At 46.1% G+C, this 14,025-nt stretch overlaps 1 protein-coding gene across 2 annotated transcripts in view; it reads left to right on the top strand.

Annotated features, from left to right (window-relative positions):
- luzp2 (leucine zipper protein 2) overlaps positions 1-13,625 on the top strand; it is a 98,670-nt gene extending 85,045 nt beyond the window's left edge. The window contains exons 8-12 of one of the 2 annotated variants that reach the window (XM_078085781.1): positions 2,062-2,136; positions 2,598-2,765; positions 6,927-7,031; positions 8,364-8,438; positions 12,772-13,625. In XM_078085781.1, the coding sequence (XP_077941907.1) occupies positions 2,062-2,136; positions 2,598-2,765; positions 6,927-7,031; positions 8,364-8,438; positions 12,772-12,861 (513 nt within the window). In that variant the 3' untranslated portion in view covers positions 12,862-13,625. The remainder of the gene's footprint in view (positions 1-2,061; positions 2,137-2,597; positions 2,766-6,926; positions 7,032-8,363; positions 8,439-12,771) is intronic. The other variant, XM_078085782.1, reaches the window with a different exon arrangement.
- Positions 13,626-14,025: the final 400 nt, after the last annotated feature.

A 14,025-nucleotide genomic window follows, 5' to 3' on the forward strand; every position in this document is an offset into this window, starting at 1 on the left:
GTCTGCCGAGAGTGGCTCTCGCCCCGCTGGCCCCCAAAACCTCCATAATAGATTCAGCGCACAAAGAGAGTTGGACTCGGAGGCACTAACCCTGAAAGTCAGCACTTCCACTTCAGCGGCCGTGCGCCCGCGGTTCTCGCGGCGCTATCTGCTGATGCTGCTCTGTGTAATGGAGGGTCATGGCACGCCGGCGTAATGCTGCACCTCTGCATGCGTGCACACGCAAACAGCAGCTCCTGAACTCATCCCTCAGAGGAGCTTTTCTCCCGCTGCTCGTGAGGCCAGCGTGGACTCCTTTTTATTTTGTTTTTTTATCACTCCACAAGCGATCCATCCTCCCTCCCGACGTGTCACACACGGCCGCCAGCTCGGCGGCTCCTTACTGTCCGTATGCAGCAGGCTCGCAAAACACTGCACTATAAACACAACCGGCTCCTCATTACACACTCGGTGCAGATGGAGTAGAATGTAGTGTGAGACCGGGGGGGGGGGGGGGGCGTCGCATCGGCATTTTGTATCAGTAAGCATTTTCACACACAGGAGGCCAAATACTTCCCTCATCAAACTTCATCACTGCGGGCTTCTGTCCTCTTCCTGGCCGGCCAGTTCTCACACATGATTTCCGCTAGATGTTTTGTTGTAGATTTATAGAGATTTTTTGTGAATATTGTCTCTGGTGCTTTGTTCATTTAAACAAATCAAATTATGACAGAAAACCCACTTTAACGGCACGGGACCGATCTTACATTCTACCTCAGGGCATATTCCACATCGGTGTCTTTGCTGAAAATGGGTCGACTTAGAACAAGTACATTTAGTCAAAGGAAAACCACGTCACCATAGTACGTAAAATACGTCACCGACCGTAAATTCACTGGAAAGGCCCGTCTCCCATTCCCCTCGCCTCCCTCCTCACCTCGGTGGGAGGGTTGGTTCTTAACAGCAGGCGCATTTACTGTGAGGCGCCGCTAATGAGGCCGATGCCTTTACGCCGTGGTTACGAGGAAGCCGTCTCCTGCAGATGCTGATGGCGCCTGGAAATGAGTACAGTCTGTCAACTGCCAGTACTGTAATGGCAAAAACCTCGACGATATGTTCTAAGTCGAAATCGAACTGAAATGGCACTTTCTTTTTTCCCCAAGTAACCTCCAAGATTCCATTTTGCTGAAAATAATCCAAACGTGTATCAGTGAATACTCGTGCCTTTCGTTGGCCATTAGCCACAATGAGATGTGCAGTCCCCTGTGTTGGATTGAAGTACTGCTCCTCAAACCTGCATTACCTTTGGATTCCCTCACAGCCCAACAGCCGCAAACGGCTGTGTGATTGTCCCGAGGTCTCTGAATATGAGAAAAAACAAGAGATCTGAGAGAAAGATTTGATTTTTTTTTTTCGTGCTACTGTCAAATCCCACTGTGTGAATGTTTGCCTCGTCCTTGACCGTCACTGCATGACTCATCTCCCGGGGGAAACGTGTGCGTCCTCTCTGCTGGAAGAGGCTTTTGTGTTGGTCAATAATAAGACCACTAGTAGAAATCTACATGAAATGAGTCCGAGGAGCCACATGAGTCGGTTTATAATGTGATTATACATCATTATTAATGGACTAAGATCATTGTAGTTCACTATACTCCGTAAATAAAAAGCCTGCCAGTAGCCTTGTCTCCCCCCCCCCACGTATGTTGATAAGCGTCTTTCAGTAAAAAAATGAATTAAAACTGTACATTTTGATGGTTTTTTCCGTTGCTAAATGCAGTTTTCCCTGCAGGAACTTTTCTTCCGTCTAAAGGAGTTCGAGCTTTTAACTGTTAACATTTTCCTTTTATACCGGAGACTCCACTTTTCAGGGAAAATAGACCATAATTATTATGTGACATTCTAGTGCTCACTTCAAACCACGAACGTCTCCTGCAGCCTCCCCATTAAAGGCAGAAGGGATTCAGCGAGTGCTTCAGGCATTCAATGTACATGTAGTTGAGTGCTTTGTGTGTCTGTGTTACTGAGGGGGGGGGGGGGGGGGGGCACGCTTTGTGTGCCAATAACTAACCGAGTCTCTAACAGGGGCAGCAGCTGATGGACCTGGAGCACAAGTTAACTGTAGCCAAGGAGCAACTGGAGAGGACTGCACTGGATAAGGTGAATCAACTGGAAAATAAATAATGTTTTTTTTTTCTGCTGCAATCTGTGATGCGCGTGTAACGTTTCTGTATTTGTAGGTACCTTCAAACCCAGTATATGTTTAATATGTCTTTGATATTTATGTCTTTTTGCATAAATCTCTCTGAGGATGGAAGAAAAATGAAAAGCTTACAAAAAATATAAATGCATACACTTTCATGATTACCGATCTCATTACGGAGGACGTGCCTTCAAAATGCTCATTTCAGGTAGAAAGCGTGCAGGAGCTCTGATTAATGTGCTATAATGCGTCTGTGCTAAAGACGCCTGGCGGCCTGTTAAAGCCACTTCAAAGCACCGTCGAAGGCTTTGAGCGCCGATGTTCATTTGTCGCGTGGACGGACGCGGAGGAGGAGGAGGTACAGCGGGATTCACCGATCTGCTTCTGTGTGTGTGTGTGTGTGTGTGTGTGTGTGTAGGAGTCGCAGCTGAAGGCGCTGAAGGACACGGTTCACATCTGCTTCTCGGCCGTCCTGAACAACCAGCCCGGCAGCGGCCACCGATTCCCCGCCTCCCCCGCCCACTTGTTCCGATACGCATCGCTCATCAACAGCTCCAGAGTCACCTTCCAGCAGCCACACGCCAAGGTAACGTTCCGCCGACTTTATATTCGGTTTATCCAAAAGGCCGCCTGCGTTATCAGCAAAATGGAGCCCCTTCTAATACTTAATCACGCATTGATCCGGTCTGTCCTTGAATCTACCGTCTCACCAACGATGTCACAGAGATAAGCATTTATATTTTTAAAAGGTCGATAATCATGAAGGAATAAATCCCAACAATAGTTATGATAATAACAAGTAACCATAACGATGTCTGCTCGTCTTTTCTTGACTTTGAAAGCGAGTTTCATTCAGCAACTGTTCAAAAACTACTCGTGTTGTTTCTATTTCTTGTGACCTCCCATATTTTTCAAAGAATAATAATTAAATCGATGCGGCAATCCCACTCCCCATCTAATCACGTTTGGATACGTGTCACTGCGCTAATCATTGTTGATTTCACAGCTGGAACGGCGAATTATTTCCAACGCGGCTTCATTCACGGAGGCCTTGAATGAACATTAACGCCTGAAGGCAATATACATTTCCACGTCCTCTTGATGTTACCTGAAAGATGATCAATTGGCCTTTTCACAGGAGACATTTCCATTTGCCGCAGCCGGTAACGCAGAGGTGTCATTATTATTGCCGTTAATGACGCTGCTGTCCCATTTAGTTTGTATCAGGAGTCCAGAAGAAAAAATATTAATACGATGGAGCTGAAAAGTTGTCCGGACCTCATTAAAATTATTAATTGCACCTGAGTTCTTCTACAGCAGTTGAATAAGTTTGTTTTATAAGGAATACGTTTGTTTTATAAGGTAAACAATGAGATGGTGGATTTGGGGATTTGCAGCTTAATTTCCCCTCTGACATTCCAGATAAAATAAAGCCGACTTCAGCGGTTTGCGGCTCCTCTAAACACCTTCAAGTTAAAATTCCTCCCATGCTGTAACTCACAGCTCGGTGACATCTCGCTGGCAAAATATCCACCTCACCGCACACCGGAGCGCACGTGGTGCTCTGCGTGCGGTGAGAATTTAAGTGTTAGTCGATTATTACCTCATTTTGAAGTGTCTATTCGTCAATCCGATGCCCTGAGCTTCCCTCTGCAGAAAGAAATATAGCCCGAGAAGTAAATACCAATATAACATTTGCGCAAACACGATTCTAATAATAACACATCTGAATCACGCAGCGGCCATTTCTCCAGGTTTTTTTTGTGTTCCTTGGTGCTGCTTTTAGAGGTTAAAATCACTGAGGGCATTATCGGAGTTTTGATTTGATACAAAATCTGTTCTGTGTGAAATGATTAACTCACTCTGAGGCTTTGCTTGAAGTCAAGGTCACAGGAGACACAACCAATCGCTCCGTAACTAATCGCTTTTATGAGTATAAAGAAATAAAATAGTGTCAGCGTAGATATTCCTTCTTGTTTTCGTTTTAGGACTCGAGCCCAAAGTGCTTTACTCAGTATTTCTGTGACTGGAAAAGAGCTGGAATTGAAGTGTAGGAGAATAAACGCGTCACGTTTTTTTCCGAGATTGGGTTGGTCCTGATTTCTGAAGAGCAAGTCTCTTCGAAACCATCAAGTCGACCTTATCTGCCATGAATCCTGTGAGCGATTCCGCCTTTAAGAGGCTTCTCTCCCCTCCGGGCCGCCACAGTGTACTCTGCGTCTCTTTTGACGCGCCTCTGTGGATTTATTTTTGTTTTATTTATTGCTCCTCATGCGTCAGCACTCGTACGCCGTCAGCGGCGTCCCTCCGTCGCACGACACAATAATCTCCAGGTGACACTTTCCCCGCACGCAATTAAACTCTCATTGGCGTTTGCGGCCAAAACATGACCATCCCATCATAAGTGAGAGTGTGTCTTGCCTCCATTACTGTGAGCCCAATGGAAGACAAGCAGAGGACGCTCACAGTGTGCATTGTCCCTTTTTATTAGCGTACGGATAGCAGCGTCTCCTCTCGCCGCTGCTCCTTCACGGTAAAGACCACCGGGGTTCTTCCATCGGTCCGTGGCGGACGTGGCTCAGGTCTCATTCATGTATCTCAGATTAGTATGGAGAAAAATCGGTGTTTGAAGTGTCAACGATCACATTAAGCGGCACGTTTTCGAACCACACAGTCCTGTGCAGCCCGTGTGCCGCGCAGGGTAACGCTAGGCGTCGAGGTGGAAGTAGCCTAGCAGCTAGCATTAGCATAGCGGTGCTTCGAAGTGGTCACCGGCCTTCTGTTTGACACGTGGAGTAATTCCTCCTCACAGTTCTCCGCCGTAAGTCGCGTCTCGGTTGGTTTAACTTCCAATGCTAAAATGCTTCTCCATCGCGATGTAACTGACTGCAGCTAGCGGCCGTTTCGTCTCCCGCGGTCAACCTCCGGTCTACTTCTGGTACCGGTGGTATGTTAACTACCTTCAAATATGTTTGATCTCGGCCCAGTTAATCGCGCAGATTAACACCTATACGTTGACAGCACTGAAGCACCCAGCAGCGTTGTGGACGGGTTATTTCTGAAAAGTCGCGGTTAGCTACACGCCAATTATTGTTGGCGCTCATAAACAGCAGGGGTACGTTAGCTACCACCACCGCCGGAGAAACGGTGACAATGCTCCAGAGCATTTATCCAATAACGGCACAATGAAACACGAGCGCACTTCATAAAAGCCGCTTTGTGTTTTTGAAACGCAAAGTGGGTGAGAGGGATGTTCGCTCGAGCACTCGCTGACGCCACTTTGAGCTTCACGCTCGTAGTTTGAGTTAACATAATGGGCCTTAAGCTCTGGTAGAAGCCACTGATAAGACTCTCCCAGGCCTCACCCCTCACACACACACACACACACAGACACACAAAGCTCTCCTTGCTGGTGAAAGATTCATTAGCGCGAGGATGCAGAGATCAGTGAGATTGGAGTGGAAGTTGCTTCATATTTAACGGGCTCAGGGAAGGAGCCAAGTCTTGTGGTCCGATAGCAAGCAATTTTCATCAAAGTAATGGGAGATGATGTCTCAGATGCTCGATGTGCCGGAAGAGGAATCAGGCATTTCTTTGCCCTGCTCTCAGCACTCTTTACTTTAACGGTCGTTTTCTCGTCCATATTAATGGACGGGATATTTACTACCTCAAAAACTGCAAAAAAACAAACAAAAGCTGGCTTGAGGATATTTATCAGGAGGATTTGGGTGGCGGGATAACAGTGGCACCATCCTTCAGAGGTGGATATCCTGCTTGAAAACAATGTGTTTCCCAGTTTGGGATCAATAAAGTGTCCATCCATCCAATACGCAGTCGAAGGCCGTCAAAAGAGAGGAAATATTGCACAGATCTTCCGCGGGTGAAGCCAACTCCACTGAACCTGCCCCAAAAACATGTAGTTTGAGCTGACACAGTGAGAATGTAGTTTGACAGTGACAAGTTGGAACTGCCTGTGTTCATCTCGCCACCGTCGTGTTCCATGCTCTCAGGAGGCCACTTCTGACCCAGTTAAGGAGAGGACTATGTACCAGCCCGGTGCAGGAGACAGACAAACTCAGTTCATCTTTGACTCTGGCAGCCGGGCAATTTGTGGTCGAGAGTCTCAAAAAACACTTTATCTGAAGCAGAATATCAATGAGGATACTGTTAAAACGGGCAAAAGAAAGTAAAAGATTTATATGTCCTGCACTGCTTTTAATGTCGACATATTTCACAATAAGTCTCAATGCATCTTTGAGCCAATAGATCAGCAGAACGGTTCCAATCCAACTATTGGCCTGTGCTGTGAGCTGCACGCCGATGAAGTCAATGTTCCCTGTGCAAGAAGGTCAGAAGATACTCGCTGTAGTCAGGGCCTCGAGCAGAGGACATTCTCCAACACACTCGGTTACTGACAACAACTAAAGTGTCAGGAAACCTGCAGGCAAATAAAACACAAACTGTTGTGTCGATTGTCAATTTTGAAACAGGAAAAAGTCCTGGTTTAACGAGTTTTTATGAATACAGATGAAGATCGCCCTCCATGCTCCAGAACCTTTCCTTCTCTAGCTGCTCGTCTGCTTTCCGCCACTTTGTCCGTTTCAAGCTAAATTACTCGTGAAAGTATGATGTAAACATTTATGGACTTTTGCGTCGGAATTGTTTACTCTGCAGCAACCCCAAAGCCACTGCTGAATCATCAACAAGCCATTTCCTACATGAAATGTTCTTTTTTTCCCCCCGACAGGATATCTCCAAAGTTCAGAGAATTGTCACAGCGAGTAAATCACCCGTGAACATCGGCGTAACGAGGGGAGAGGACGGCGCAGTTAAAGCCTGCCAAATGGAAAAGGTGAGCCTTTAGAGTAATAAGCGATAATGGCCTAAGTGACCTGAGGGCCTTTCTCCACCGAATGTTCACCCAATTCATGCTGGAGTCCCTCATCAGAGATCAAGACTGTCCTCCGGTGAGACCTGCAACGAGTCCCAGCCCGGCGATACAGTCATTGGTTTCTACGATCCATCTTTGACACGTATTATTTCATTCAATCAGTTCCTACTTCTCCTTTGTGGTCTATGAGGACTTGGATTTCTCAGACAGAGGCTGTTAGCATTCAGCTATCAGGAGACGAACACCACTGGTGACCACAGAAGGCCAAGGCACTACGGAGGGAATCCACCCGGGGAAGGAAATCACCCTCTCTGGCACCCGCGTCAAATTCATTGTTCCATCACGGCATCGCGCCAAAAACAATGTTCCCCAGTACTGTTGATTGCATCGTTTTGGCAGCGGTGTAGGAAGCCTCCAGGAATTCTGATACAGATAAGAACAGACATATTTGAAAAAGTGACTTGTGAAGAAAGGACCCCCCCCACCACCCGGGAGGAAATGAGGAGTGACAGTTTGTATTAGCAGGTATATCTTTCGGTTTGAAAATGGGTGGTTCGCTGCACTCCAACAAATGATTTTCATTGACAGATGTCACACTTAAGTCGTTGAAATATATATATATACTTGAGAAATGCATTAGACCAGCGGTTGTCTCATCGTTGTATGTAACATTCGTTCCTCACCTTCACCGGCTTTGGCGCTCTGAAATTGTTTTGTGTGCAGCGGACTCACCCGAGCTCAGTGTCCATCCTCTGGAAAGCTTTTTGTTTTGGTCAGAACAATTTGCAGCAATCATACATGAAAGCAAAAGTATTCCCACGGGAGCAAACTGCCTCCAAGTGCAGCGCAGGGAGATGATTGACACGGCTTTTAGCCTCATGGGTAATGCTGTTAAAAAAACAAACACAAAAAAGCCTGGTTGGGCTCCTGCTAATGATACTTTTCTGTATTGATTATTTCAGGATTGATTGTTTTAGTCTGTAAAATGTCAGAAAATACAGAAGACATGCCGATCGGAAGTTCTGACGTCTTCAAATTGCTTGTTTTGATTTTTTCCACAAACCCAAAAGACCATCCAGCACTCTGGTTCTCATTCGAGGGACGACAAATATCGACACTTTGTCTGATATCAAAACACCAGAGCAGGTTTTGGAATAACTACCCAGGTCATCTTCAGACAGAAGAGGCTTTTGCAACCTTTGACTTTTAGATTTGTTTTTGAACACACAGTTGGGATGTCGTAGCGTGTTCTTTCTACGCCGCACTCACATGTTCCCCCTCCCGCCTCCTCAGCCCGGCGGCGCCTGCTCCCGGAATCAGACGGAGGAATCGGCCCCCGACAGTAAAACGCTACCGGAGCCGCAGCAGGTGAGCCAGACGGACGTTGGTCTTGAGCACAGGAAACCATTAGGAGCACGATGTTCTTCTACGGTTTTCTTGTCGTCAAGAAATCCAACAAAAAAAGCTAAATTGAACAGTGGGGAAAATACGTTACGATTTCCCTTCCTTTCTGTGGCCCTTAGACGATATTCTTTAAAAAGTCTGAATCATTTCCCAGCTTGTAATCGTAGTTTTGAACAAACGTGACTCTGCCAGGACTAAGTTGTGCCTTTGTTGGGGTGTATATTCAGACTACATTTGATGAGTCATTTGCTCAAGATAAAGCAACGTGATCTCCAAAACCTGTTCGTAAAAATGTGTACGAAAATCTTGAACATACAAATTGGTAACAATACATAGGAACTGGCGGTGGTTAACCACGGCCCCTTGAGTGGACAACATGGCGGACCCTGTCGGATTCTTGAGTGAACGTCTCTCCGCCATGTTGGATTTTTTGAGGGGGTTAGGGTTAGTATTCTATTCTTACAAGTTAACATTAATTTCTCGTTAAAAATGCAATCATAACACGTTTATTTCACATTGTTAGACTTCACAAAGTGTGTTTACGGGGCGCAGCTCCCCGTTCACTTTGAATAGGGTGACGTCATCAGTTGCAGTCCGTATTTATTTCGTATGTATCACTACGAATTTGTATTTTAAAGATTTTCGTATAAATTTTCGTATACATTTTTACAGGTTTTGGAGATCAGGCTGGATAAAGTGTTGCCACAATGTTGCCAGTGCAACTTTGTGGCTGATTGATGGGTTTTTAATGTGTGTTGACAACGATGGAGGTCTATGGCGCAGACGAATAGGCTACAAAGCAAAATATTTGTTTGTAATTCAAACTCCTTTGCAGTTTTGGAGCAGGTAACATGACAAGGATACTTTAAAAATGGAAAGAGAAGAAGTCAAGCAGATGAAACCAGCTTAGTGTGATCCAGTGACTGGCAACTCACACCCTGAAATGATTAAACCTAGCGTGCAATAAAGTACGACACAAGTGGAACACAGTAGAGCGGATGATACACAACGCCCACCACACAATCCTGAAAGATGGCAAACAATCTCCCAAAACCTAATATTCAGTGTGCCAACGTCACCCGTGGTGTGTGACATGCAACGCCGTGCCAAGGCCTACGCGTAGCTTCCCCCCCTCATCATATTATTGAATTGAGTCACACCTGTTTGGCAGTGGCAGATGGTACGACAAAAAACAATGCGTCTCATTTCCATGCTGCGCAATACTGTGTAACTGAGCGACTGTCTGGCATTCCGAGTGCCAGCGGTCCGCTTTTAGACACGAGAACATTTTAACAAATGGGCGGATTTGCCTTCAGTGGTTTGTCCGGAGAGACATTCGATGGTGGAATCTGGACACGATTGCGTTTCTCCTGCGAGTGGACTGTGTCACCGGAACAAAAGGAGTACAAGATAATGACCCTCCACGTAATGTTGAAATAGCTCATTATATCATGTGAGATGTCATTAAAGTGACTTCATCTGTTATTCACAGCCACGCAGATGGCTCGCCCCCTCAAGCATTGAGTACCGACGAGGCCCCTCGTGGTGGGGGGGAACGGAGCAGCATGGGCCGAACCAACACCAACACGGGACTCTAAACCACACGTGTTTGAAAGTTGGGCTTTCTGCAATTCACTGTGTGACGTAATGTCGTCCCAAAAAACCTGGAAGGATTCTAGTTCATCACAAGAAGCCAATACAAACTGCCGTGTCACACTGCGCAGGGTTTTTGTTCGTCGCGTAAATCGGGAATTTTTCCCATCTTGTTGCAGCCATGAATCAACAATTCACTGGCGTCGGTCGGCGTCTCCCGCTACTGAGATTCATGGAGTAGTAAACAATTTGATTAGTAAAGCTTTGCATTCTGCTGTCTGCGGATCGATCTGCACTAAAGCGCGTCCTTTTCCTATCATTACTCCACCTCCATTATGTCCCTTCATGTTCCATTTCTTTGACCGAGGAGCCATCACTATTCTGGTGCTCTTGCACATTTTGTGTTTTCGCACGAAACAAAGACGGGTTTAAATCCCGTGGAGTAATGATTGGACCAAGAGGCTCACATCCATGTGGCCGCACATCGACGAGCCGGCTAGACCAGTGCCGTGCCCACCAGCAACACGGGGGAGGGGGGGTACCTTTGTTCTGGCTTGGTTGATCTACTTTATGGGCTCCAAGGCCACAGTGGGCAATCTACTGTAGGCAGTTCATACTAATGTTTGTGGTATTTTGTTTGACTCAGCAAACCCTGGCATCCTTAAAACAATAGATCACATCTTTAATGCACAGTGGAATCAGGGTTATTTGTTTGTGAGCTGGGTAATAGAAGTCAAGAGTGAATGTGAGGGAAAAAAGGAAAACTGTGCCAACTATGCAGATGTTCCTAATCAATTCTTTGTTATTAAAAATAATTATAAAAGCAATGAATTGGCCTGTCTCACTTGAATTTACATATTTTAGGGTTTTCAGAATTTGTTCAGTCTTTAGGATAAATTTGCCCCAGCTTTTAAGTGGCAGACCTACCAATGGCAGCACTAGAGCTGATTCATACATTTATACATTCATTATGACTCAGATTGTTGCGGTGATTTCTACAGGCCTGGATAGAATGAAACGTTTAGAAAGCAATTCAACGTGCAAAATCCAAGCGTATCTATTGCCAGCACACCGCTCTTGTTACGGTATGTGGTGGAGGACCCAAATGCAGAGACTAGGAGGTACAGGGGGAACTGGTTTATTGCCAGGGTCACAGCTCTGGAGACAGTGGGGAATGGCAGGGGAATCCAGGCAGGGAGCGGCACACCGACTGTGGAACCGCGAGGGCGTAAAACTGAAAAGGACCAGCTAGGTTGGACAAGGATCCGCCGATGAGTGGATGAAGAACTGGGGTAGATATACCGCAGGGTGATTTGTTTATTGAAGGCAGCTTGGTTACCTGAGCAGGTGAGGTGACTTCTCATCAGGGAACAGGGCTCTCAAGTGGGCTCTCAAGTGTCGCGCATTGAGCGTGACAGTAACGCATTTCGGTCTCTAGTCACGCACTCCCGCCACACATCCAATTTCTCACGGCAAGAAATTGGACTCCGGTCCGAGCCACGTTGGTTAGCCCCCCCCCCGTAGCGTCCGCGCCACCCCGTCGATCGTAGCCCCCGACAAAAGACTAGAGCCAGGGCCCCACCACACCATACGGCCTCGCCGTGACACCTCTTAGCATGAGCGCACAGCTAGCGGCTAACGGCAGCAACAGCGGCGACGACGGAGCTAACGGGCTCCCGGGTTACCGTTGTCTAAGCGTGGGGCAGAACGGCGCTCTGAGGGAGCCGGCAGGGGAACCCTCACGTTAGCTTAGATGCTCGGATTACAGCGCGCCTTTTTACGTAGCGAAAAGCTTTTTGCTTCTACAGTAACGCTCTGACAAATAAAGAGCAAAATCCCAAACCCGCATCGAAGTGGAAGGCAACTGAAGTTGGCAAGAAGCCACGGGAGCGGATTAAGTGAGAAGTCGTTGGCCTGCAGAGGAGATCCATTTGTAGCCAGTCGCAGTCACTGAATCACAAAAAATAGTTACAAATGTGCTACTTTGTGTTGTGTGACTGCTGCCAAGACACAGTGTGGTCAAATTTAAAGTTTACTTTCAAGCTCCTCTGCGAGCGATCGGATGAGTGCACAGGTGTGTGTGTGGCTTCTTTTGGTCCGTTTCGCTCCGAGCCAGGTGACGGAGTTATAACCCGCTGCCATGCAGAGTGATGTGTAGCCCGATAATTACGCTCGATGATAGGAGCAGCCAGAAAGCCTGAAGGCGTTCTGCAAACTGACATTGGTAAACACAGAGCAGATGCTTCGCTCGGGGAATTGGTTTCTAATGTTTATGAGCTGCGCTTCAACGTGTCATTGCCCAAACTGACTTGAATTATTCAAAATACCACTAAAAGCTGCATTCCATTAATGAAATGCATTGCAGCCCACTTAAAATGTTTGCATTGGGTCCCAAAGTGGACCGCTGTCGTTTTGGTCTTCACACACCCTGAACGATTGCTCTTAATAACTAAAAACCAGAAGGAGTCTGTAGCTGCGTCCCAGTTCACGGGTGCAGAACCTAGTACCATAACGCTGACTGGTCCCTCCCACTTAGGACCGGCCCAAACCAATCACTTGCTCTCTTCTGCAAGGTTACCTTGAAATAACTTTTTTTTTGCATCCCACAGATACATTTAGGAGCATTTTCTGCTCAGATGTCCGCCGCGGGGTACAATTGTGTCGTTCTCATCATGCATCTTTATCTTTATCTGAACCGTAACAGCAAAAGAGCCAAGCGCAGACGGGGAAATCGGACAGGAAGCTCTCAGACGGCGGCGAGGAGGCAAAGACAAAGCCACACGAATACAACTGAGCGGGCGGCAAACCATCCCGAATGCAGCGCCGCTGCGTTGGATCTTTATAAGAGCACACGCTTGCGCACTGTCACAAAAAAAAAACACATGTGCGCCCACACACACACACACACACACACAAACAGTCGCACACGCGTATCAGCACTGTTTGCAAAAGCTGAGACACTGGATCCGTCAACAAATCTCCTGACTGTCATCTGCAAACCTCCATAGTAAAATGGCATGCATTCTAGAAATTCTTTTTAAAAAAGGTAGCAATGGCACTGGTAACTTGTTTCATGATTGTTTATTTGTTGTTTAATATCTGAGTTTTATTCCGAGTGAGGACACTGCTTTCTAAATGTGTGATCTTTCTAGAAAAATCCTTTTGCACTGGTGAGGTCTGACACTGTATCCTGTGATATAAGTATATCTATTGACAAATAAAAGTTACTACTATTACTACTACTACCCAACTTAGAATATTGTTTGTCACTCATTGTAGCCAAGGTTAATTTACTCCTCCACATTTTTGAAATATAGAGGCTCAAGTTGGCTGGCCAACTGTTCAACATTTAATATTTCAGCACTCTTTCTGCCTTCAACACTCAAGAGGCAAAGAGCCAAAGACTCACAATGGGTCGTCTCCCTGAGAATGTGCCATGCACTGAGTAGTAACTCCTAGCTACATGTATCTGTGTTATCTGACCTTTCGGTGTCCTTTCAATAAACTGTAATTTTCAGTAAATGTGTGAAGAATAAATGGTTATTCGTGGGAAAGAAACGAGTGAGTGAGTGAGTTTGTGATCAACAGAGGAAAGTGGTTGCGCGGCACAGAGAGCAATCAGCGAGACGTACGCCTTGTGAATGTTAATTAGCTGTCAAACAATACTGAAAGAAGAGGCGCTGAGACGTCTGTGATTGGAATAATTGTCTGAGACAAACAAGGAATCTCAAGAGCTTGAACTATGTTGTCTTCGCCGTCCAAAATGCAAATACATTTAAGTCCTGATGCATGACTGCAGATCTCGATGCGTGAGTTGTAAAGATGTAGAAAAAGTAGTTTAGAAAGTATATTTTGATTACTGAAAATCTAATTGCTACTTTTGTACAGTACTTTACTAAAGAAGGTTGGGACCAGACTGATACAAAATCAGTAAGTATTTTGGTCGCAAGAAGTTATT

Source organism: Gasterosteus aculeatus, chromosome 12, assembly GCF_964276395.1.
Source record: "Gasterosteus aculeatus chromosome 12, fGasAcu3.hap1.1, whole genome shotgun sequence".
Taxonomy (NCBI): Eukaryota; Metazoa; Chordata; class Actinopteri; order Perciformes; family Gasterosteidae; genus Gasterosteus; species Gasterosteus aculeatus.